This window comes from Erigeron canadensis, chromosome 5, assembly GCF_010389155.1.
Source record: "Erigeron canadensis isolate Cc75 chromosome 5, C_canadensis_v1, whole genome shotgun sequence".
NCBI lineage: Eukaryota > Viridiplantae > Streptophyta > Magnoliopsida > Asterales > Asteraceae > Erigeron > Erigeron canadensis.
In genome coordinates this window covers 28,403,757-28,429,231 of record NC_057765.1, presented here as the reverse complement: position 1 = coordinate 28,429,231, position 25,475 = coordinate 28,403,757, and the positions used below count along the sequence as shown (strand labels likewise).

Here is a 25,475-nt window from a genome sequence, read left to right as displayed (position 1 = left end):
TCCATAATATCAGCTATGAGTCGTGATAATTACCAAGAGCATGTAAACAGGGATATATATATTAACATGGACATAGATAGAGAAAAAAGATTTGATAAGAGACTGATGTTATACATACCTTAGTCATTTGTGTGTATGTATGTGTGTGGAGAGAATAAAAGAAAAGGAGGTTAGGGTTTAACAAAGCAAGGATTGGGTTTAGAATTCTGATTTAGGTCCGTGCATTTTGTTAACTACGAGCATAGTACCCGCACCTTGCAGCGGAATTTTATAACTACTTTTGTGGATGAGCACATTGGTTATATAGATTATGAGATTTTTCAGTCTTAATTTACTTAGAATCAAAGATCGGTTTATTTTTGTGGGTTTAATTTTTTTTGTAAGAGTAATTTCGATAGTTAGGAATAGGATGTATAAAATATAAAGTAAATGTGGAAGGTAGTATGGGAATGAAAAAGATGTTTAAACTTAATTTCAATACTCTTTGTAAGGGTTTATAGATTTTTTACATATTCTATTTAATTTTATATTATTAGTAATAATATAATAAAAAAATTAAATTAATATGGTTAGTTTGGGAATTAATGGAAGGTTTAGAGAGGTTCGGGAATAAGTTTGGGAGTGTCTTAAAGAGGTTTGATAACTATTGTTTTAGTTAATATAATAGATAGATAATAGATAATAGATATAGATATATAAAGTTGAAGCAAGAGTATCTCATAAATTTTGAGGACCCGAATGATAAATTGATTATTTAAAAATAAGTTCTTTAAACACCCAGAAAAAAGTATATGTACTTGACAAATGGAAATAATTATAACAATAAAACCAGCTTCCTTTTATGTTAATATATCATGAACGACCATACGTCTCACTTTATATTTTGTTAAACTGATGGCGATTAATTTTTTTTTGCACTGAATCAGATATTTTTTAATATAACGAGCATAGTGTCCGCACAATGCGGCGGTGAGATGGTGAGGGTGATAGGTCATAGGAGGTGATAAGTCATAGAGTGTGATAGCCAAATGTCTTAGTTGTATGGGCTCCTCCCACAAATTTAAAAATTCGTCGAAAATATATCGAATGATATCTCTAATGAAAGAGCATAAAATTTTAAGAACATCCATATAACTTTTATAATTTATCGATATAGGGTTTTTGAGATAAAAGATTTTGAATGAATAAAATGATTTATAGAGGGGAGAAAAAAAATGAGTGATTAAGATTTGAGGAAAGAGAAAAAAAAATGAGTAATTGAGATTTAAGGGTATTATAAGTATATTAGGTATACATTTTTAAATTTAAATAGTTCAAAGTTGTAATTTGAGATTTAAAAAAAGGTTTCCTCTATGAGCAAAGATAAAAATAAAGATATACTACTATCTAATATTTTTCGGCCCCATTAAGCTAGAATTAAATTTTATAATATAGTTTGATTAAATTATACGTTACACATGCCTAAGCCTCCCCATATAGTTGAAGTAAAAGTGACCAACGAATTGACTTTTATATGATAATTAAGTCATTGTAAAATTAGTTTGATTATAATTTTTTTAATAAGCAGGTCAATAAGGTTGGGATGTGCCATTTCTCATAGAATATATGCTTAACATAATAAAGAAAAGAATAGTTGGTCATTAACAAACTCTTGAGCAAGACAACGAATTGGCATAGTTAGACTTAGCTACATTTCAAGAAACAAATATGCATTGTATTACATGTCAATTTTGGTACTTTACTACAACTCAAAATGTGCCAACACTAATGCACGAGGCACATGATCTATTGTAGGTTATTGGAATGCGACCGATACAATGAATCTTAAAAGAAACGTATACTCATTTTAGTGAAATTAGTATTCTGATTTAGGTGGGTCTACGATAATTAGTTTATGATCGATGATAACGAACCGTGATGATTGGAAGGCTATATATTTTCATAATCATGTCATAAATGATCACTTGAAAGACTATGTATCTTTATTTCTATCAAGTTATATTTGAAGATATAAATTATAGCACAATATAACTTTTAATTTTTAAAAAAAATAAATTTTAACTAAGAATCCAACTTTCAAGTTATATTAAAACAGCATAATCTTCATTTGGCTTAAAAATCTAAAGTAGATGAGCTACACAATTTGTTGTTCAAATTAAAAATAATGTGCATAATATGGAAACATATAAGAATAAAAAAAGTCAAGGGCACAAAGTGTAAACACATTTATAATTAATGTAAAATGGCAAATTGTAAAAAAAAAAAAGGAAAGAAAGAAAGAAAAAGGATAATGAATGTATCACAAAATGATTATGTGATGTAGTGATCTACTCGGGTAACTATATAATATAAGAATCTTAATATTCAGGCTATGTATTGTATCGTGTGACCTGTTGTAACACTTTCCGGTCACCACTCTTGTTGACTTCGTTGACTTGTACATTACATATACACCCGAGTATGTCACTATATTACATAACCATTTTGTTATATATGGTTACATTCATATGTCATTATCCTAAAAAATAGAGTAATTGATAAAACACAATATATATATATATATTAGGTTTTTTATATTTTTCTAGGATTTGAGATTTCAGATCACAATAAAATAAAAAAGAAAAACAATCAAAAGATTACCTTAAAGCATCCACAATGACTCTAACTTATCAATAGCTTTTTTTAATTTCCACCTTACGTTTTTTTTTTCTTTATCATATAAAAAAGGATATTAAGATGTATTTTTAGGACAAATAAAAAGTGATCATAAAAATTTGATTTTAGGTTCATTAGATTCGTGTTGACATAAGCTTTTTAATTATAAATTTATTTTTCAAATATATATATATATATATATATAAAGTTTAATTAGTTAATTAACAAAATAGATAAAGTAAAGCATTTTAGTTAAGGTAGAAAATGAAAATATTAAAAGACAAGGTTATAAATGAAACTTATAAAGGGGTAATATGAAACTTTTCATTTAAAAAGATTTACACAGTATCAACCTTTTACTCAAAAAACTTATTGTACCCAATGGTATTAACCTTTCAAAAGACTTTTTTTCTTTAGAAAAAGTTATTCCTCAACCTCCATTGAAGATACCCTTAGTTGTGGATGAAAACAATCAGAAGGTTGATGAAGAAAAAAATTTTTATTTAGGGTTATAAATTGTGTTACAAAGAGCGTGTTTCTTTTATAAATTATATATATATATATATAGGGGTTGGATATTGCAAAACAAGTATTAAAGTAAAACAAATAAGATAAGATCTTGACCCTTAGATCATAGTTAAATTGATGCACGAAGATTCACAAAGCAATTGATGTATGATGATTTTTATGATGCACGGTGATTATCACTATAGAAAAACTTATTGTTTTATTTGTTTTACGTTAATACTCGTTTTATTTTACCTAAAACCTATATATATATATAGGTTTTAGGTAAAATAAAACAACTATTAAAGTAAAACAAATAAAACAATATGTTTTTCTTCTATGATAATTACTGTGCATCATGAAAATCATCGTACATCAATTGCTTTGTGAATCTTCGTGCATCAATTTAACCATGATCTAAGGGTCAAGATCTTGTCTTATTTGTTTTACTTTAATACTTGTTTTACAATACCCAACCCCTATATATATATACCTTTTACTGAATTCACATTAGAAAAAGAGGAAAGAACGAGGCTTTGTAATATACCTATTCTCCCCGTTTTTTTACTTTTTGTAAGGAATTGAAATTAGGGAAAGAGAAAGCTGCCGTACACTTTCATTTCCATTCATTTTTTTCAAACGAACAACGGAAGGAATTCTATTTTCCTTTTCCATGTCTTCATTCATTGTACCAAACATTAACCTACAATAAAGCAATATTTGGACCCAATTTTAAAGCCTAGCTACTTTTTCAGAGTTAAATTCACCAACTTCAGACACATCTTACTTTACTAGCTTGTAAACTATGCATCAGGGTCTGTATATCTCTATGTTTAGACATTTTCGCTCTGGAAAAAGCTATATAGAAATTAATAAAATTATGTTATCAAAAGAAAAATAAGACGAAATGATTATAACCTAAGTAGATATTGCATCAAATAGTTTATTAAGAGCCAATGATTCAAAAGATAGAATGATAAAATGGTGAGACAACCAAGTTTTATTTATGAGGTCGGGACTTCAAATATCGACTGAGATTTCATATAATTTTTTTTTGTATTTATATATCTGTACCGTTGAATATATGGGGCTTCGATTGGGTTGTTATTTGTTTCGGGTCGTCGCGGACGGAATTCCGGGTTGTAATTTAGGATTTTTGTACAAAATAATTTACTAAGACCTGATTTTAAGATTTGAAAAAGATGGTTGTAAAGTTGAATTTTATAGAGAGAGAGTTTTTTCTATTTATTTATTAATTTTAATATTAGTGTTTAGGTCTACCAACTGGTAGTTAGAGATAACACTCCTTAACCAAACATCATTATCAACAGCTAAGGTTAACTACACCTCCCTCTCTATCAATTTCCTCCTCCTATTCTAGAGAGAGAAAATAAGATATTTTCTAGACAGAGAGAGGGTTAGAGAAAGAAACAAAAAAAGTCAAGAAAAAAAGATACAAGCAAAAGCTAGAAAGTTGAAGTTCTTTGAAGGAATTTTGAAGATCAAACTGCAATCACACCCATACACACATACATATAGATATACTATATAGAGAGAGAAAGTGGACGAGAGAGAAGTTTTTTTGAAAGTGAATTATAGTCACAAAAGGGTCTTGATAATATATCTGTTTTTTTCTCACGTGGGAATTGAAGTGATGGAAATGTTATTAAAAAAAAAAAAGTTATGATTTTTTGATTGATTGATGAAGTGATGATATATACTACATAGAACAAAAACATCATCATCATCATAGTCATAGTCATCAAAAAAGAAAAGATATATATTTTTATTCATTAAAGTTTCAGAACTACTACTATTGAAACTACTTTTAATATTTCCTTGTCTTTCAATCAATGCTAAGCACCTGATGATTTCTTCTTCTACTTCTTATGTACTTTGAATTCTGGGCAGTCTTATATAATATATTGATTGTTGTATTGAATTTTGAGCAAGTGATTAATTAAATCTGGTCTTGGGATTATATGTGTGTAAAACATGGATGAATTCATGATATTTGTGTCAAGAAAATGAATTGAAGCTTATTGGTTCCCTACAACCACACATCCATGACATAATTTCAGGTATCATTTTTTTTATTATTTGGTTGACTTTTTTTTTTTTTTTTTTTTTTTTTAAATATAAATCTCTATATATGACTATTAAGCTAGAACATAATTTTCTACAAAAACAATTTTTCAATTTTTCTATTTTAAGAATTTATATTTTTGAGAGATTTCGTAAAGATAAAAATGTCTATATCTTATTTCTGAAGGGTTGTGGCAATTGTTATTGTATATATTGTTGTATTTTGTTTCTATTTATATGATGTTTCTTACTAAGGTTTAATCTTGAAATTAATCAAGTTTTAGGGACAAATTAAGTTTTCTTTGAGAAAAAGTAAAGTGGGGTTGTTTTTTTAGTTATAATACAAGTGTGGCAAAACTTCATAATGAATTTAACCCTTTTTATGTTAGTATTTGTAATTATATAGGTTCATCTTCATGTTCAAGAAATATATAGCTAAGGTAAATAGAGTTGTGCTTGTTTTTATATATATAACATTCCAAAGATTGTACAAAGTTTTTATGAAATAGCAAAACCGGCTTTTTTTTTTAACTTATAATAAAGTTTTAGATATTCTCACATTCAACATGCATTAAGGTCATTTTCATGCAGCTATTTTCTTTCTTTATTTGGGGTTCCTGTATAAAAATTGATGAAATTTTGGTAAATTAAAGAGTTTGTGCAAAAGTTTAAAAGATAGGTGATGATGATTTTCAACACATGTGATCGAGGTTGTGTACGCAAACAATTTAACATCAATGTACTTGTTGCTTTTATGCTTATGTCCTTCTCTCCCACCATAAATACATCATTGCTTTTTTGTGTGTATATGTTAATTTTACACAGATTCAATATATTTTTTCACCATTTTATGATTTAAGTTTGTGTTATTAACTTTTTGGGTCATAGTACTTTTTTTCATCATTAAAGATCCATCATTTTCGGATGAACTTCAAAAGTTACATGTTGTAAGAATGTACTTACTACAAAAACCATACGCAACCATATGTTTTTTGTTTCTGCATATTATATATACTATAAATAAATAGATATTTGATATCTATTGTGTTTATGGTTCACTCATTTATTTGTAAGAATAACTTTCATAGCTCAAAAGTTCAATATTTTACACACATACAATTTTCTTGCAAAAATGTTGGTATTAAATTGTCCCTAAAAAAGATTTGGTATATAGTTATACCATTTTAATGAATAACTGAATATAGAAATGTTTTATTATATCATCTTTCATAAAGATTGAATCTTTTCACCATTTTCATAATTTAAATTTATGAAAGAGTATTTTCTTGAATTATCCTTGAAAAAAGGTCAAATCTTTTTATCCATTTTGATGGTTTGATCAATTTCTTGCAGAAACTTGAATATAAAGATTTGAAGTAATAATGTCAAGTTACATACCAACTTCAGATCAAAATGTTAGAGATTCAGCTCCAATGGTCTACTTAAGAGAGACTATATCAGAATCATATTCATCAGAATCACCAATTCTGGCTGGGAATGTGATGATGTATATGAACTTTTCATCAGCTTCTGCAGCCGGAGAGTTTTCGGGTTCACTGCAGGCTGCAAATTCCCACCAGCAAAATAGCTGCATTGACATGCCAAATGTCGGAGTTCACGATTCCAGTGTAGTATCGCATCATCAAGAATTTGGCGAATCATGGAGAGATGGTAGGAATCATGAAATGATGTTGATGGATCAATTGGGCAGTAGGAATTTGCATAGCCAAGGGCAGGGACTATCATTGAGTCTTGCTACACACATTCCACCTTCTGGAATTCAATTCCATTCCAGTGATTACCGTAATCACAACATGGGTTTTTCGGCGTTTTTGAGTCCAGATTCAGTGGTTGAAAATAACAGTAAGGTGAGTTTTCATGGGAGCCATTCAGACTCAATAAAAAACGGTATTTCGCCTTATGGAATGGGAAATGTCTCAAGGGCGATTACCGATTCCAAGTACTTAAAATCAGCACAACAGCTTCTTGATGAGATTGTAAATGTTGGTAAAGCTTTAAAACAACATAATGCCAGGAAAGAACAAGTAGATGATTCAAAAGAGACTGATGACGAATCAAAGGCTATAACTACTTCAAATCAACACGAGACGAACGAACTCTCGGCTGCTGAAAAACAGGATTTGCAAAACAAGATGACAAAGTTGATCTCTATGCTAGAAGAGGTTAGTCTCCTCAACTGTACACCATATTTTTCTTAACTTTTGACTTTGGAGGTCAAATGTATTACTTTTCAAGTTCAAATTAGATCTCTGTTTTGTGACAAGTGAACCGACAGATTTACAGTTTAAAGATTTTATAAAATTAGCTAACTTAATCAACCTTTCTTTACCTAAAAAGACTTAAAGCTCACTTATATATCATAGTTGATAGTTAGTAAGTTTGACTATGAAAGTCAACTAAAGGGAATGTAATCAAGATCAAGAATGCTAAAGCATAGTTTTTGTGGACAGGTTGATAGAAGGTACAAACAATACTACCATCAAATGCAGATTGTTGTATCTGCATTTGATGTGATAGCTGGATGTGGGTCCGCTAAGCCATATACCGCTCTCGCTCTGCAAACAATTTCATGTCATTTTCGTTGTTTGAGAGACGCGATAAGTGATCAAATAAAAGCAACTCATAGAAGCCTGGGAGAGACTGATTCCACTACAAATGGGAAAGGAGTTGGGATTTCCAGGCTTCGGTTTGTGGATCAGCAACTCAGGCAACATAGAGCTATGCAACAACTCGGTATGATGCAACAACATACTTGGAGACCCCAAAGAGGACTTCCTGAAAACTCTGTGTCGATTCTTCGCGCTTGGTTGTTTGAGCATTTTCTTCACCCGTAATTCCTAATTACCTTCTCTTATATATATGAGTCTATGCATTTGTTTCTTTGCCCACTTGTTTATTAGTTACTTGATTATCTGATATGCGTTATGTTTTCTCTAAAAAGTTCAAATGGTTAAACATCAAATGAGATCATAACTAGAAAGAAAATGGGCTTAGTGTTACTGGATTTTCATTTTTAGCTTTTACAATCTTCTTGATCTCTTTACTCCAAAAGTTAAGTTCAACTGTTTATAAAAAGAAAATGTAAAAAGAAAAAAAAAATAGGACATATGAGTGGGCGAACTACCTGATCTGACCCGTTTCACTCCTACATAGTTGTTTTGTCCCAAAACTGCCCGTCCTCTCCTGTTCTCTGTAGCTTCTCCAAAAACAGAGAAATAGTAAGTTAATACTTGTGATAACTAATTAAGTTCCTATGGATTGGCTTTTTTTTTTCTATCATATCAGAACCCTGGTAAGATTACATGTGTATGGATAGCCCACAAATGCAAACATATGTTTTCGGTTGAGATAGTTCTACTGGGCGAGTCACGACAATCTTAGTGTTATTTAAATGTGTGATTTTTAGTTTGTTACTCTTTTGTTTGGTTAACTAACACCTTCAATCAACCATTTTCTTCAGGTATCCTAAAGACTCAGACAAGATCATGCTAGCAAGACAAACAGGCTTGACCAGAAGTCAGGTAAAGTATAGTCTTCAAACTCTCCTTAGAAGGACAGAAATTCGATTCCATATTTCCATTCCATATTCAGTTGTTTCTCGTTGGAACTGATAAAATGTTTAATTGGCAGGTCTCAAACTGGTTTATAAATGCAAGAGTCCGTCTATGGAAGCCAATGGTGGAAGAAATGTATAAAGAGGAAGCTGGAGATGCTGAAATAGAATCAAATTCTTCATCAGAAATCGGACCTAAAAACAGTAAAGGCGATACAAAGACTTCACTTGACCAAGGAGAAGATATGAACCAGAGTACTGCCTCTACATTTGACTCAAAGTCATCAAATCAACCTCGTGAAGTTGAAATGGCAGGAACCAGTAACGACTCGGATTTCCAGAACATGATGGTTCAATCAAACAGAGGTGAACACAACCAGCTTCTGGCTGCTGCATATCAAATGCCGCCAAGGTTTGGAAACGGAAATGGAGGTGGGGTGTCACTTACACTAGGGTTACAACACTGTGAAGATGGTAGCTTACCGCCAATGGTCTCTCTAGGAGACCATCATCAAAGTTATGCTGATATGAGAGATGGTGGTGGCGGTGGTGGTGGGGTATATGATGGTGTTGGAGGCTCATCAGTAGGGCCAGAGGCAGTTGATTTCGACTGTTCAGATTCAGGTAACCAGCAACAAAGAGTTGGGTCTTCTCACTTGTTACATGATTTTGTAGCATGAGAGGATAACGGTTTTATTTAAATGACCATTTTATCGAAATACTTGACCTATTGTCTAGTATGGAGAAAACAGAATATGAAACCGAAACTATATGTGTAATTGTAAAGATAAGATGCATATAATTTTTTTCCAAGTAATAATGTAGATTTGATTCGTATAGCAACAATTCTTACCATTTGATTGGCAAAGAATTGATCGACAGATTTAAAGTCATGTAAAGATGTAAATTCTGCCAGAAGATTTCATATGAACAGACAAACCAGTACTTAAAAGTTCAAAAATGTGGCACAAAATTTGAATTATCAGGCATCAGATGTAACAAGATTCAGATAATTTACCATCCTCGCTTCTCAAATGTCCATGTTATTTCAATCATATAATTGCAAGACTTGTGATTTACAAGTCATACATTCAGCAAAACCGAATACAATAGGCAATATCCTTTCAACTTTCTGCCAACTTGAAAACACCAAAAAGAAAAGGCAAGTTGCTTAAGCAAAACATATAAGCACCAGACCAAAGCCATGTATTTATAAAGGAAGCAAAGACTATCAAACCATTTTGTAGACTATATGTACATTGATGATGAACAACATTTAATTTAGAAGCAAAAAATCAGTTTCCAGTATAAGAATATAACTTGGGTTACCGTCACCATTTACTACAAGAGAATATACAAGTTTTTTACCTATGGGTATCCGACAACATGTAGTTCATTGACATTGCTCGCCTCATCAGTCATCTTGATCCACACAGGCGTGGGTAAGAACACAAGATTGTAAACACAAATATTTACATGGAACAGAGGTGGCAAAATCGGAAGGTCAGTCAGGTTGGGTAATAGATCAAAACAAGTAAGTTTCGGTACATGTTGATAGATAGATCAAAACAAGTAATTTTCGGTACATGTTGATATGGGTCAATTTAGATAGCCTCGGAATACTATGCAAGTTTCGACATTTTTGCAAGTGTCCTTGCAAAAGTTGTATGTGGTATGTATGATCTTCAGGGCAAGTGGCACCAATCAATGGGTAAGTATAGACCTTCCTAGCCTGCCACCCCAAAAGCACAATCTAATGTTTGGTTCGCCCCAGAATGGATTAAATGCACATCTAATATTGTAATTCTTGAAGCCCCGACTACATTGCGTACGAAGATGAACAACAATTAATTTAGAAACAAAATAATCAGTTTCCAGTACAAGAATATGACAACTTGAGTTACCAGTCACCATTTACTACTAGGGAATATACAAGATTTTTACCTATGGGCATCCGACAACATGTAATTCCTTGACATTGCTCGATTCATCAGCCATATTGATCTACACAGGCACGGATAAGAACACACAAGACTATACTAGGTGACTTGTAAACACAAATAGACTCCTTCCAAAAGCATGTGATGTATGACCTTCAAGGGAAGGGGCACCAATCCATGGGTAAAGTATAGACCTTCCTAGCTTGCCACGCCAAAAGCACAACCTAATGTTTGGTTCGTCGCAGAAGGGTTTAAATATACATCCAATATTGTAATTCTAGAAGCCCCAACTAGTAAATCCGATTTGAAATTTGCCCCTTGCTCATCATTGTCATGTAACCGGTTAATATTAAATCCCCCCCCCCCCCCCCCTCCCTCTCCACGGACCAGCATTTGCATCAGATTAAACGCCTCCATATTCACTATTTTAATGTTTGATTCAACCTTTACATCACTATCAACATTATTGTCTACTTGTTTAATCCGTTGACTCAAACAGCAGCAGCCAGTATTGTTTAACTTTCTTCAACACCTTTTCCTTCTCTTTGCCCCAACGAAGATATGCCTTGGGCAAAATCTCCCTCCTACATGATGATTCTAACAAACCTTTAGATAAATAAACTATTTCTACATTCAAAGAATCTATGTTACCTATTCAACGGCTAACAGATCTCATGACCCTTTCACAGAGATGCACAAAGTCACAAACACTCGAAAGGCCTTGAACTGGGTCCATGTCCTGGCCTGTATCTAGTCCCAAAAGGCTGAACCATCTAGGACCTACAGCCCCCTTATATTTCTAATCAGTATATATACAAAAGAGTGTTAAACCTATTTTTGATAACAGACCAATATTTAGCTGTGTCAAGCTCTTGCACCTAGTTTTCGATAGCAAATGGATCCATGTTATCAATAGTTCTCTTCAACTTATCTGCATCAAATGCGTAAGCAGCATAAAATGGGCTCAGAGATACACCATCTTCACGCTTGATCGGCTGCCCCTGTGCCATAAATGTTTCTGAAACAAATATACAAAAACCAACAATAAATGGTGAGAATTCTGCATCTAGATTCTAGACCGGATTTGGACTGATAATGTTAAGCCCTACTTATTTCACAGCTGCTAGGGATTGCAAAAGGATCCATGAAATCAGAACCTCTGGTCAACTTGTTTGCATCAAATGCATATGCAGTATACATTGGGTTCCGATATGCACTTTTCTCATTGTTGATCAGTTGTTCCATGAAAGTTTCTGAAGCAAACATAAAATAAAACAGAATAAAAAAAGCAGCTCAGCTTAGATGGTAAATATTCTATATCTACAATGCATGTGACTGAAAATGCCAAACACTAGTTACTTCACCAGTGTTTCGGATTGCAAATAAATCCTTCTGACCCATACTTCTCTTTGACTTGCTTGCATCAAATGCCTTTGTAGAAGAAATTCGGTTTCTAGATGCATTTTCTACATTGTTGATTAGTTGTTCCTTGAATGTTTCTGAAGCAAACATTTAAAAGTAGAAAAACCAACCATAGATGGTCAAATAGTCTGCAATTTATTTGAAGTTTTAAACTGAAAATGTTAAAAACCTACTTATTTCACATGTGGTTGGGGATGTAGATGGATCCACATTATCAATAGTTCCCTTTGACTTGTTTGAATCAAATATGTATGCAGTACGCGTTGGGTTTGTGGATGCACTCTCTACATGCTTGATCGATTGTTCCATAAATGCTTCTGAGAAAAACATACAAATTCCAACAGACGGTTAGATATTCTAAATCTAGATTGCAATAGGACATGGGATTGAACATGTTAAGCGTACTTATTTCACACGTGTTCAGTATTCTAGACGGATCCGTATGATCAATAGTGCTCTCCGGCTTATTTGTATCAGATGCATTCTCAGTGTATACTTGACTCGAAGATGCACTTTTTTCAGGTAGTCCCATGGATTTTTCTGAAACAAAGATACAAAAACCAAGAGACATTAGATAACTTAGGCATTTGGACACACAATGATAAGCACTGTTTATTTCACAGATGTTCGGATTGCCTATAAAAAACAGCTTATATGCTACTTCTTTTATATTTATTTTTAAAGACTTATCAAATTTTATTTAAATGGCAAATCAGATAAAATTATCTATACCATTAACCCGCCCCCCCCCCCCCTCTCTTATCTCTTTTAAACCACTCAGATTTTCAAATGCCAAAAAATACCCCTATCAAATGAACACACCTTACCGCTAAGAAACTTGGTCACCCTTAATGAATTATTTACAACACCTATCCATCAACTTCTAAATAACTACACTACGCCCTTTTACATCAATAACCTACACTACTCATCGCCACCACCACCACCCGTTGCCGCCACCACCACACGGCCGCCTCTACAACCATCTCCTATCTTTTATCATTTATATTGTATCCATAAGTCTACTTTCTATTAGCATTATTACCATGATTCTAATTTTAGCCATTATTGATTATAGATATTAGAATGCGGCTTTGTGATCAGACGTCCTAAAGTCCCCACAAGAGGTCTCAGGTTCAATTCTCCCCAAGTAAATATCATGAATGTGGCTATGAAAAAGGTCACAAGGATACCCTCGTTAGACAACGTATAAGTGAAAACCCAAGACTCACCCTCTTCCATCTGCGTACCTGCTTTTAAAACTATTGCAATCAACATTATTATTATAATCATGAAAAACATAAAATTAATATGGTTGTATTAGTAATGGGTAACTAACTATATGTATATATCTTTACATAACAATTGCTTAAACTATAACCTTTTATTATTACTATCACTGTTTATGTTATAGATAAAAGAACAACATTATATGACCTTATAGCCGTAACAATGACATAACAACCTTCATGTGAGTTCTACCTGCATGTTCGGTCCTACGAAACTTTTGCCGTGCATTGTAAATGGTTTTCAGCGTAGACAAATTATCTGTGTTTTGCTCCTTCAATACTGATAGAATTTCTTGTGGTTTCACGTTCTTATTTGATAAATCTCCAACCAAACGAGCTTCATCTTCAGACAATCGCATTGCGTATGGATGACCCTCCATGTCTAATGCAGGTTCATGATTATGTTTTCCACATATTACCTGTAATACCCACAAATCATTCACCTTATAGTATTTTCCAACCAATTCGAATGGGCAGTTTATCTTTTTGCTCCTAATACTTGTAATGGAGCTTTTACTTTTGCATATACCACCACGATCACACATAAGATTAACTTTAGACATGTATCCACTTTGTGACTTGGATCTTTTGGTGACAATAACATAACCAAGAGAACGGCCCACATTTTGCACCCAATCCAGTAAATCTTGACAAGACTTAAATACCTGAAAGCAAACTTTTTTTTGTTAAAAACCGGTATGGATAATGGATGATTTATCTAACATACATGAATAGTAACTAGATGTAAGCCCGCACGATGCGGCGGCGATGTTGATAGCGGTGTAGACGGTGGTGGCAATGGTGGTGTGGTGGTGGTGGCGGCAAGTAGTCTAGGTTATTGATATAAAGATGATTGGCGTAAAAGGGATAGTATAGATATTTTGAAGTTAAGGGATAGATGTTGTAAATTAAATCATTAAGGGTATTTTTGGTAGCCCATGTATTTTTGTTGTTAGGGATGTTGATAATTTAGGGGAACTTTAGGGAGATCAAAGTTGTAAGTTGAGAGGGGGAGGGGGAAAATGTTTTTTAAGGGAGTATAGTTAAAGTTAATTATTATACCTTGTCCCTAGAAAAACCTGATGTGCCCTTGGTGGCCAAATTTCTTTCATTTTCATCACCTTGGGTTGATTTGTTTGGGTGAAAACTCGCGATATGCTTTGAATCAGGGTGCACACCTACATATTCACCTTTATCATGTTTATTTGCAACCTCTACATCACTATCAATGTTCCTGTCTTTGTCTTCTTTATCTACCGACTTGACATCAGTATCCACACGATTCTCTTCAATGCCTTCTCCTTCTCCTCCGCTACTCCCCGTTAGAAATTGGTTGTCAGCATAAACGCCCTCCTGCATGGTGATTAAAGAAAAACATCAGTTGAACAGAATATTCATCAATTAAAATCAGAAATTCTATTCAAGAATGCAACACATCCATTGACCACTGGATTTAGATGCACAAACATTTAAAGGCATGGGACTTATTAAGTTAAGACTTAAGATACAACTTAACAATCCTCATATTTCAATCGGTATTCAGTGACCAGTTAAGACTCGGTCTCGGTCAAGATCGAGTTAAAACAAGGTAACCGTTCAAAACACGGGACTGCCAGATGTTATTACATTTTAACATTTATTTATATATTCAATCAATTGTTAAGTAAAAAGAGACTATTATTAACACCAAATATCCCTACACAATCACTTATCACACGCATGCTAGTCTGTCACAGATGGCCTATAAATACGAACTAGTTTCAAGTTAACTTGTGACCTATGAGGCGTTCAGTCAACAGTAGTCCAGATGTCTCTATCGAAAAAGTTATGTCTACAAGTATTATGCAAACAAGTAAGTTGAGGTGACTATTTCCTCCAACTTAACAAAAAAAAAGAGTTAATTTTGGTTGTATGTTATCTCTAATGGGGCAAATGGGTAAAATACAATAACTTAGCATAAAGTAAGACAAGTCATATGAGTCAAACAGGTTGTAAGTTGGCTAAAAAATATTAAATGGTTATAATCTCTGAAAACGCATTAAAATAACTATGTTACTTGTAAAGAATTCTCTATAAATTTTAACAAGATAAATGTCTATAAACTACAAAAATGGTCAACCTGGCCTAGCCCATGCTCACATGTTACACACGTATTCAGTATCCTAGACGGATCCGTGTGACCAATAGTGTTTTCTGACTTGTTTGCATCAGATGCATACTCGGTGTACACTGGACTCAGAGATACACTTTCTTCATCACTGATGGGTAGTCCCATAGATGTTTCTGAAACAAAGATACAAAAGTTAAGAGATATTAAAAAACTTCTGCATTTGGACACACAATGGAAAGCACCACTTATATCACACAGGTTTGGATTGCTTATTAAAACAGCTCATATGATACTTTTATTATAGTTATTACTATTATCAATTATTTAATTTATCTATACTTCTATACTTCTATACTACTATATGATAATACTATTATATAATAATAATAATAATAATAATAATAATAATATATAATATATTTTGCTGTTCGAAAAAAAAAATATAATATATAAACGTCCTGAAGTCCTCAAAAGAGGTCTCGGGTTCAAACCTCCCTGGGTAAACATCTTGGATGTGGCTACATAAAGGGTTTGGTAATGGTCACAGGGATACCCCAGTTAGAGAGCAAAGAATCACAGACTTGCCCTCCCCTGGTAAACTGAACAAAGAAAGACCTCTTCAGTTTACCCAATTTTATAACTATTACATTCAATATTGTTATTACAATTATGAAAAATTTAAAATTAATATTATTGTTTATTATTAGTAATGTGCAACTAATTTGTTGTATCTATCTTTACATAACAATTGCTTAAACGATAAAAATTTTACTATTATCAGTGATTATATAATAGATGATTATTATAAAAGAAACAACATTATAAAACCCTATAGTCTTAACAGTGACATAACAACCTTCATTTGAATTCTACCTGCATGTTCGGTCCGCCGAAACTTATGCCGTGCATTGTAAATGGTTCTCATTGTGGACACATTATATGTATTTTGCTCCTTCAATGTTGATAGAATTTCTTGTGGTTTCACATTCTTGTTTAACAAATCACCCACCAAACGAGCTTCATCTTTAGACAATCGCTTTGCATGTGGATGACCCTCCATGTCTAATGCAGGTTCATGATTATGTTTCTCACATATCACCTCTAATACCCACAAATCATTCACCTTATAGTATTTTCCGACCAATTCGAATGGGCAATTAATTTTTTTGCTCCCAGTAGTTCTAATGGAGCTTTTACTTTTGAATATACCACCACGATCACACTTAAGATTAACTTTAGACATGTATCCACGTTTTGACTTGGATCTTTTGGTGACAATAACATAACCAAGAGAACGGCCCACATCTTGCACCCAATCCATTAAATCTTGACGAGACTTAAATACCTGAAATCGAACTTTGTTTTGTTAAAAACCAGTCACACTAATGGATGATTCATCTAATATACATGTATAGTGATAAAGTTAGTTAATATACCTCGTCGGTAGAAAAACCTAATGTGCCCTTGACAGCCAAATTTCTTTCATATTCATCACCTTGGGTTGATTTGTTTAGGTGAAAACTTGCAATATGTTTTGAATCAGGTTGAACACTTGCATATTCACCTTTATCATGTTTTTTTGCAGCTTCTACATCACTATCAATGTTCCTATCTTTGTTTTCTTTATCTGCCGACACAACAGAAGTATTCAAATGATTTTCTGCTACACCTTCTCCTTCTCCTCTACTATTTCCCAGTGAAAGTTGGTCGTGAACATAACCACCCTCCTTCATGGTGATTAATGAAAAACATCAGTTACACAGAATATTCTATAATTAAATCAGAAATTCTATACAAGAATGTAAATATAAGAATGTAACACTTCTATTGACCAGTGGATTTAGATCCACAAACTTTTAAAGGCGTGGAAATTATTAAGATACAACTTCACAGTCCTCGTATCTCAATCGGTATCCATTAATGAGTTAAGATTTTGTCTCAGTCAAGATCGAGTTAAAATATGGTAACCGTTCAAAAATCCGGATTTGCAGGTGTTATCATATTTTGACATTTATTTATATATATTCAATTAAATATTAAGTTACGAGCATAGTTGTCAAAAGCGACGGCGAACTCAAAGCGCAAAGACCCTAAATGAGGCGAAGGCGAGAGGCGCAAAAAAGCGCACGCCCGGAAAAAAAAAAGGCGCACTAAAGTAAAAAACGAACCAAATGTCTTTCAAATTAGTAAATACCATCTAAATAACCTATAATGCATTCAATCAAAAAGTTTACCATTCAATCAAATTAGTAAAAACGAACCAAATATCTTGTTATTATAGCCGTTCCGGATTCCACTCGACCCAACCCCAACTATACAACTTGGATCGCCAATGATACTCACATTCGTATGCTTCTTATCTCAACAGTTTCGGAAGAGTCCTTTCATCATGTTAAAGGAGAGACTTCCAGAATCTTTGGAACAATCTTGAACAAACACATGCACCCCAAACCCAGTCCCGTGAATACACTCTCAAAACAAAATTGCTCAAGCTAAAGATGAAAGGTAATGAAACACCAACAGAGTATCTTACCGTGCCGAAGAATATCCTACAAATCTTTTGAATATTGGTAAACCGTTTTCTGATGAAATGTTGTCATGCTTGTCATCTCTGGTCTTCAAGAGGAATACAATGGCTTTAAGTCTAATGTTATTGGTCGCCAAACACCAGTCGCGTTTGATGAATTAGAAGGTCTTTTTTCTAATCATGGTTACATAATCCACTAAGAACAACCTACTGTCTCCGGTCCCTCCCAAGCCTTCACTCATAGCACTCTCCATAACGCCACGGCTACTCAATCCGCATCTAGCACCGTCGCCCCTCCATCATAGCTCCTGGCCATTCAACAATTGGCATCTCAATTCGGGTAAAGTCTCACTCCATCATCCCCTTCACAAGCTTTCTACAGTTCCCGTAACAACCGTGGTCGGGGCACAACTCAAAATTGTGGTTGTGGCCGCCAAAACACCAATAGGTTCAATTCCTGTGCTCATGGTCAGTTTGATCGGGCCTTTAACACCAACAGTCTATGGCTCCTGCAATAGATGTCGGATTGGCCACATCCCAATTGATTGCCCTTATCGGGAACTTTCCACCATTCACTCTCGGCCCTCTGCCAACTATGCTACCAACTATGTTGATCATGGCTCGACTCCACCCACAACTTGGTTTCCAGACTCGGGTGCCAATCACAAGCTTAGGTACTTCAGAGGCATATCATGGTGACGATGGTCTTCGTGTTGGCAATGGTACACATTTACCCATCCTTTACATCGGTTCTACACGTATTTACTTCCCTCACAAAAAATTAATTCTATCTCAAATTCTTCATGTTCCACAAATAAAACACAATCTATTGTCGGTTCACAAATTGTGTCTTAATCATGTTTTCTTTGAGTTTCACTTGTATTTCTTTTGTGTGAAGGACATATACACGCACTACCCACTTTATCTCTTGATGGACACCGTTATTTTATGTTGTCTGTTGATCACTATTCTAAGTACATGATGATTTTTCATCTAAAGCAAAAGTCAGATGTTAATTCAATTTTCAAACAATTTGTACAATGGTTAACGTCAATTCAATACCAAATTAAAGAGCGTAAAACGGATTGGGACGGTGAATTCCGCAATCTCTCTTCTTTCTTCATCTCTCTTGGTATTATTCATCGTCGCTCGTGTCCTCACACAAGTGAACAAAAGGGTATGTTGAAAAAGACTTACACGTCATGTCGACGTTGAAACGGGGCTCTCCCTTCTTGCTCAATCCTCTATTCCACAACGGTTTTGGCACTTTGCCTTTGACACTGGCGTATACTTAGTTAACCGGATGCCTTCTCGTTCCATTAGTAATTATTCTCCATTTGAACTCGTTCACAAAAGACCTCCCGTTTACTCCTTCCTACGTGTCTTTTGTTGTCAATGTTTTCCCTACCTTCGTCCTTACACTCCACACAAAATGGATTTCCGATCCACATCATGTATCTTTCGGGGGTATAATCCCGTTCACCATGGTTATCGTTGTCTAGATCGTGCCACCGACCGTGTGTATACATATCGCTCATCATGTACGATTCAATGAAACTCTTTTTCCTTTCCAAAAACAAACCCCACAAATTAATAATCCAGCCACACCAAAACCATATACTTCTTTTATTACATCTCTTCCTCATTTTACACAATTCGACAAGCCCACTCCCACTCCTATTCCGACTGCCACAACTGCACCCATCCAACCACCCCATCCTCCTTGTAGCCATCCAACCACCCATCCAACTCCTATTCCGTCTTGTAGCCAAAGGTTATACTCAAGAATACGGCATTACCATCCGAGTTGTACTTTCTCTTGCAGTTACACACAAATGGCCACTTCGCCAACCGGACGTTAAAAATGCATTCCTTCATGGAAATCTTAAGGAAACTATCTCCACTAGGTTTTATTGACACTACAAAACCTGGTTATGTGTGTAAACTTCACAAGTCTTTTTATGGCCTCAAGCAATCCCCTTGGGCCTGGTTTGCTCGCTAATGCATACTTGAGCTCCTACAACAAACCAGCCTCTCTAATGCCAAACCAGTTCCCACCCCTATAAGTACTTTGACCGTGTTATCCCTCAAAGACAACCCGATATTCTTTAATTCTGTGAAATATAGGCAAATACAATATGTCACATTATCTCATCCGATATCACTTTTGCTGTAAATTGGGTTTGCCGATTCATGCAACTCCCCAACTAATCAACATTGGGCTACGGTCAAAAGGATTTTGTGGTATCGTCTTGGGACTTCAAATTATGGTTTATGTATGAAGCATACCTCTTGGACAGCTCGCAAACAACGCATTGTCTCCCGTTCCTCTACAGAATCAGAATACAAAGCCTTAGCTGACATAGTCACTCAACTCACATGGGTTGAATATGGGTTGAATCTTTTTTACCTGAGCTTGGTATGGTGTCGCAATCTGTCCCTATTCTATGGTGTGATAATATAGGAGCAACCTATCTCTCTACCAATCCAGTGTTCCATGCTCATGCTCGTACAAAGCATGTAGAGGTTGATTTCCATGTTCGTGAAAAGGTTGCCCAAGGGAGAATACGAGTCCAATTCATTTCCACACATGATTAGATCGCATATGTCTTCACCAAACCCTTATCAAAAGATCGGTTCCTATTCTTACGGAACAAGCTGCAGGTGGCTTCCCGACCTTAGCTTGCGGGGGAATATTAGACACATTTGGTTTAATATTATATTAGTCTATATTAGAAGGATCTTAATGTAAATTAGTCTATTATATATATATATATATATATAGTGAAAAGTTATTTTGAGAACCCTTTTTTTTTGCGAGAACCTTTGAGAACTTTTCAAATCAAGCCCAACCGAGACTATTATTTACATGAAAATTGTTTTTTGTTTGTTTTCCGAATAACTTATGTGTAATTTTGAAGTTTATAATTGTGTGAAGTCATGGATTATTATCCGTTATACAATTATGTGAAGATTTGGATTCTTGATCACATGTGCACGAATATTGCTATGATTATATGTGATCGACTTGCATACATGTGATCATAGCAATATTCGTGCACATGTGATCAATAATCCAAATCTCCACATAATTGTATAACGGATGATAATCTATGCCTCCACACAATTATAAACTTCAAAATTACACATAAGTTATTCAGAAAATAGTCAAAAAACAATTTTCATGTAAAGAACAATCATCGGTTGGGCTTCATTTGAAAAGTTCTCAAAGGTTCTCGCAAAAAAAAGGGTTCTCAAAATAACTTTACCCTATATATATATATATATATTCCTGGTATCCCTAATTTATTCAGACAATTTAATACAACAATACAATTTACGTGACTTCATATTCATCCACTTTAGTGGTCCAACTGTCTCTATCGAAGTAGGAATGATCTAAAAATGTTTTGCAAACCAGTAAGTTGAAGCGGCTATTTCCTCCAACTTACCAAAAGAAATGAGTTACTCGGCATTAAGTAACACAAGTTAAATGGGTCAAACAGGTTGTAAATTGGCTAAAAGGTATTAAATGGTTATACTCGCTGAAAACGCATTAAGAAATAACTATGTTACTTGTAAAGTATTCTCAATAAAGTTTAACCTAATTGTACATAAACTATATAAATGGATAAGGGTCATCCTGGCATGGCCCGTGTTCACATGTTACACAAAGACATTTTGCCACCTCTACTAATACGCATGTCAAACTACTTAACCCGTAATAGTTTGCATTCGAAAGAAAAGGATAGAACTTCAAGAAGGAACACAAAGAAGTTAAAACAACTTACCAAAAACTGTTTCATCAAACACTGCCCATCAGGCTTATTTAAGATTATGTCTCGATAAGGTTGAAAAGGCCTCGCAGATATGGGTTCATTAACATCTGAGACAGCTATAAGAGCAGCATCTGGTACACTTATATCATGACACATAACCGCATTCCTAACAAGATCTGCAATGGAAATATCCTTCACCGGATTTGTCTCTACTAAATCAGCATGAAGTGAGGGAACCCTTCTTTGCATCATCATCTGTTTTCTTAGCAAATGATCTTCAAAATCTTTTATAGCAGACCCATATTTTGTTAAATAAAGTTCTTGCCCCCAGTTCTTAACAGCAAAGGGATCCATATGATCTGTAGCTCCATTCGACTTGTCAGAATCAAACGTGTATGCTGTGTACAGTGGACTTGAGGATGCTCCTTCTTCACACTTGATCGGCTGCCCCATGAATCTACCTGAAACAGCATACAAAAACCAAGAACAGATGGTGAGAATTCTGCATCCAGACTGTATTTAGAATGAAAAATGTAACGCCCTACTTATTTCAGAGTTGTCTGGGACTGAAAATGGATTCATGTAATCCATATTTCTCGTCGACTTGTTTGCATCAAATTCATATCCAGTGTACATTGTCTTCAGAGATGCACAGTCTTCATGGTTACTTGGTTTTTCCATGAATGTTTCTGAAACCAATATACAAAAATCAACATTAGATTGCGAACATTCTACACAGACTGCATTTTCACTGAAAATGTTAAAACCTACGTGTTTGACAAGTGTTTGGGATCGCAAATAGATCCATGTGATCAACAGTTCTCTTCGACATGTTCACACCAAATGTGTGTGCAGTGCACATGGGGTTTGCAGCTACACTTTTTAAATTGTCGACAGATCGTTCCACAAAAATTTCTGAAAAAATCATAAAAAAAAACATTAGATGTGACACGTTTTGCCTCTAGACTGCATTTGGACTAGAAACTGTATAACCATACTTTTTTTTCCAAACGGATCGATACAGTCAATAGCTCTTTTCAACTTGTTTCCATCAAATGCATACACAGAGCTCGTAGATGCATTTTCTTCGGGTTGTTCCATGGATACTTCTGAAACAAGTATACAAAACCAACAACAGTCTGTATTTAAGTTACCGGCATTGCTAATGAAACAAGTATAACCTTCTCGTCATAAAAATGACATAAGAAGTTGTATTTGAGTTACAAAACCAACAGGTTACAACCTGTATTTCAGATATCAAATCCGCAAAGTTCAATATTCAAACTGCGAATATATCGAAAGCAACAAGTAATTTCAACTAAGTGATATGTGTTTCTTCATTTTATAACCATTTTCTGAAAATATTAAAGCATTTTTCCAGTATGAATTAAAGATAATATACTTACTGTAAATAACAAAAATGTTTTACATTTACAAAATAATCTAAATTGATTACTGAGCAAAGTAAAAGACCTTAACTTGAATAACATAATCATAATCATGGAAAACAAATAATAATAAGAAATAGAAACCCTAAACTTTTATTAATAGCAAAAAAAAATACTTACATTGTTGATTACGCAGATAATAAATTGTGGGTAATGATTTTTTTTAATGAAATTTGAATTTCAATTGATTTAAAGAGAAAAATGAAGGGTTTTAGTAATGGGATATTGGGATTATGGAGGGAGTGAAGTAAAATTTCATGGGAATAATATATGTCTATTTTTTATTTATATTAACGTTCAGCTTTATTAATTCAAAGAGAGTACAGGTACATTCACTAGTTTTTGCTTTTGAGTTCGATTTTTTATAGTAAAAAGTATGTGAGATTTTTTTTTAAAAATATGTCTGTTAAAAAACCCACGTTATGGTGTTTTCTGATGTCAATATTTAACTGACAGTTAAAAAAAAATTACCAGTTCCTAGTAAGTAACTAAGTACAATGAGTTTCGAGATTACAAATATTACAATTAAAACTAAAGTACTAAACCATTTTAACCAATAACCATGAATTAAGTTCGTTGTATTTATTATTTTTTGTTTTTTTGAACAGCAGTTATTGAACTCAGCGACATTGCCTCTTCATCGTCCGGTAGATATCGACCACGTCACCACAACAGTTAGTCCGAGGGCATGACAACGGCTGGTCGTGGAAGTCTCACTGCCATTATGGAGGAAACCAGTTAAATGCTAGAAAAAACTCTTATGCCCCACTTCATTGATAAAGACTTCCCAATATGCATTTCAAAAGTTTCGAACCTGTGACCAACATTTTGCTGAAAGTCATAAGTTCGTTGTATTTGACACATAAAAAAAACTAATAGACATTTTTTGTAACATATCAAAATCATTGTGGGTCGTGATGGAGAAGATTTTGTCATTATGGATCTTCCATATGATCCAAGTAGAAGAAAGGATAATAATACGTTGAAATATGTTGAGTTTATGACTTCTTTGATTTAATCGTGGGGTCTTTGTGCGTAATAGGGCTCTAACTTAAGATAGTTTGGTTATTGAAAAGTTTATTTATAACTTACTATATTAAAGTTACACCACATTATTGAAAAGTTAAATTTTCAACATGAGAAGTGAATATTTACGGTTAGCTCTAAATAACACTTACTTTATAGATTTAGTGAACTTTATATCTTAAATATTAAGTTATACTTACCTTATATATTTTTGTCAAACTTTACATTTCTAGATATAGATATAGATATTCAGAGGCGGTACCAGGAAAAAATTCCAAAGGGGGCAAACTTATAAAACTTATGAAAAAATAAATCTAAAAGGGGGCAAAATGTTAAAAACCTATAGAAATTTTTTAAAAATTTATGAAAAATTTAAAAATACATGACAAAATTTAAATTTGGAGGGGGGCATTGGACCCCGTTGCCCCCCCTTTAGTACCGCCCCCGTAGATATTGTCTTTGTAAACTCTATTTGTATGATTATCTCGTCTTTGTAGCTCTAAGATCTATATATACATAGATCTATGTATATACCTCGATCACTAAAACTGACATGGATTCAAAAACAACAAAAGCATGACTCTTGATCCGAGCTATGTATAAAGAAGCTTACTTTGCAAAAAAAATGTATAAAGAAGCTTAGATGATGATGAAGATTGGAGACTCTATTGCCATAAATAAAAGCTGTAAAGTTTAATGGAAAATAAAACTTTGATGGTGCACTGTGGACTCTAAAGAGGTGCATGGGGTGCTATCGAGCCAGACCCCCTCCCTTTAAGGACCCATTCCCTCCGAGAAAATATATACAGATTGTATGAATATAAGTCACCGCCACCGTTACCACCTCCAATCGCCGCTACTGTCGCGCGCTGCCGCCACCGTCACCGCCACCACGGTCGTCGCCATTACATCTCTACCACCCATCACCGCCGCCGTTACACTGTCGCATCGCGCGTGTACCGTTCTATATAATAAGTATATGCTAATGCAAATTCTAAGCAACACCATAAGCCATAAATTTCGTATATGAATATCTCTCCCATGATTAACTCGTACAAGTGGTACAAGTGGTGATTCTTCATCGGTAACCATCCCTTCCTTTTTTTATTCGGT

General features: G+C 34.1%; 2 protein-coding genes across 2 annotated transcripts; one reads left to right on the top strand and one right to left on the bottom strand.

The window, feature by feature from the left end:
• The first annotated feature begins 4,534 nt into the window (after positions 1-4,534).
• On the top strand, positions 4,535-9,660 carry LOC122600613 (BEL1-like homeodomain protein 7). The gene is made up of 5 exons (XM_043773358.1): positions 4,535-5,243; positions 6,601-7,430; positions 7,719-8,098; positions 8,729-8,789; positions 8,899-9,660. Exons 2-5 carry the CDS (start codon positions 6,630-6,632, stop codon positions 9,499-9,501), a joined length of 1,845 nt encoding a protein of 614 aa, XP_043629293.1. The 5' UTR covers positions 4,535-5,243; positions 6,601-6,629; the 3' UTR covers positions 9,502-9,660.
• Positions 9,661-11,137: 1,477 nt separating this feature from the next.
• LOC122598879 lies at positions 11,138-22,989 on the bottom strand. The gene is made up of 14 exons (XM_043771358.1): positions 22,887-22,989; positions 22,660-22,803; positions 22,434-22,577; positions 21,901-22,349; positions 17,019-17,309; positions 16,456-16,927; positions 15,592-15,755; positions 14,535-14,825; positions 13,666-14,137; positions 12,589-12,723; positions 12,357-12,500; positions 12,126-12,260; positions 11,871-12,014; positions 11,138-11,779 (listed from the first exon to the last, which is right to left on the bottom strand). Exons 1-14 carry the CDS (start codon positions 22,987-22,989, stop codon positions 11,640-11,642), a joined length of 3,228 nt encoding a protein of 1,075 aa, XP_043627293.1. The 3' UTR covers positions 11,138-11,639.
• Positions 22,990-25,475: the final 2,486 nt, after the last annotated feature.

Bases quoted from the DNA above. Each gene is read 5' to 3' on its own strand.
- LOC122600613 (XM_043773358.1), top strand. From the start codon at position 6,630: ATGTCAAGTTACATACCAACTTCAGATCAAAATGTTAGAGATTCAGCT. The intron at 7,431-7,718 runs GTTAGTCTCCTC...TTTTGTGGACAG, and splicing joins TGATCTCTATGCTAGAAGAG to GTTGATAGAAGGTACAAACA. The intron at 8,099-8,728 runs GTAATTCCTAAT...CATTTTCTTCAG, and splicing joins TTTGAGCATTTTCTTCACCC to GTATCCTAAAGACTCAGACA.
- LOC122598879 (XM_043771358.1), bottom strand. From the start codon at position 22,989: ATGGAACAACCCGAAGAAAATGCATCTACGAGCTCTGTGTATGCATTT. The intron at 14,138-14,534 runs GTATAATAATTA...GTTTGCTTTCAG, and splicing joins CAGGTTTTTCTAGGGACAAG to GTATTTAAGTCTTGTCAAGA. The intron at 11,780-11,870 runs GTAGGGCTTAAC...TATTTGTTTCAG, and splicing joins CCCTAGCAGCTGTGAAATAA to AAACATTTATGGCACAGGGG.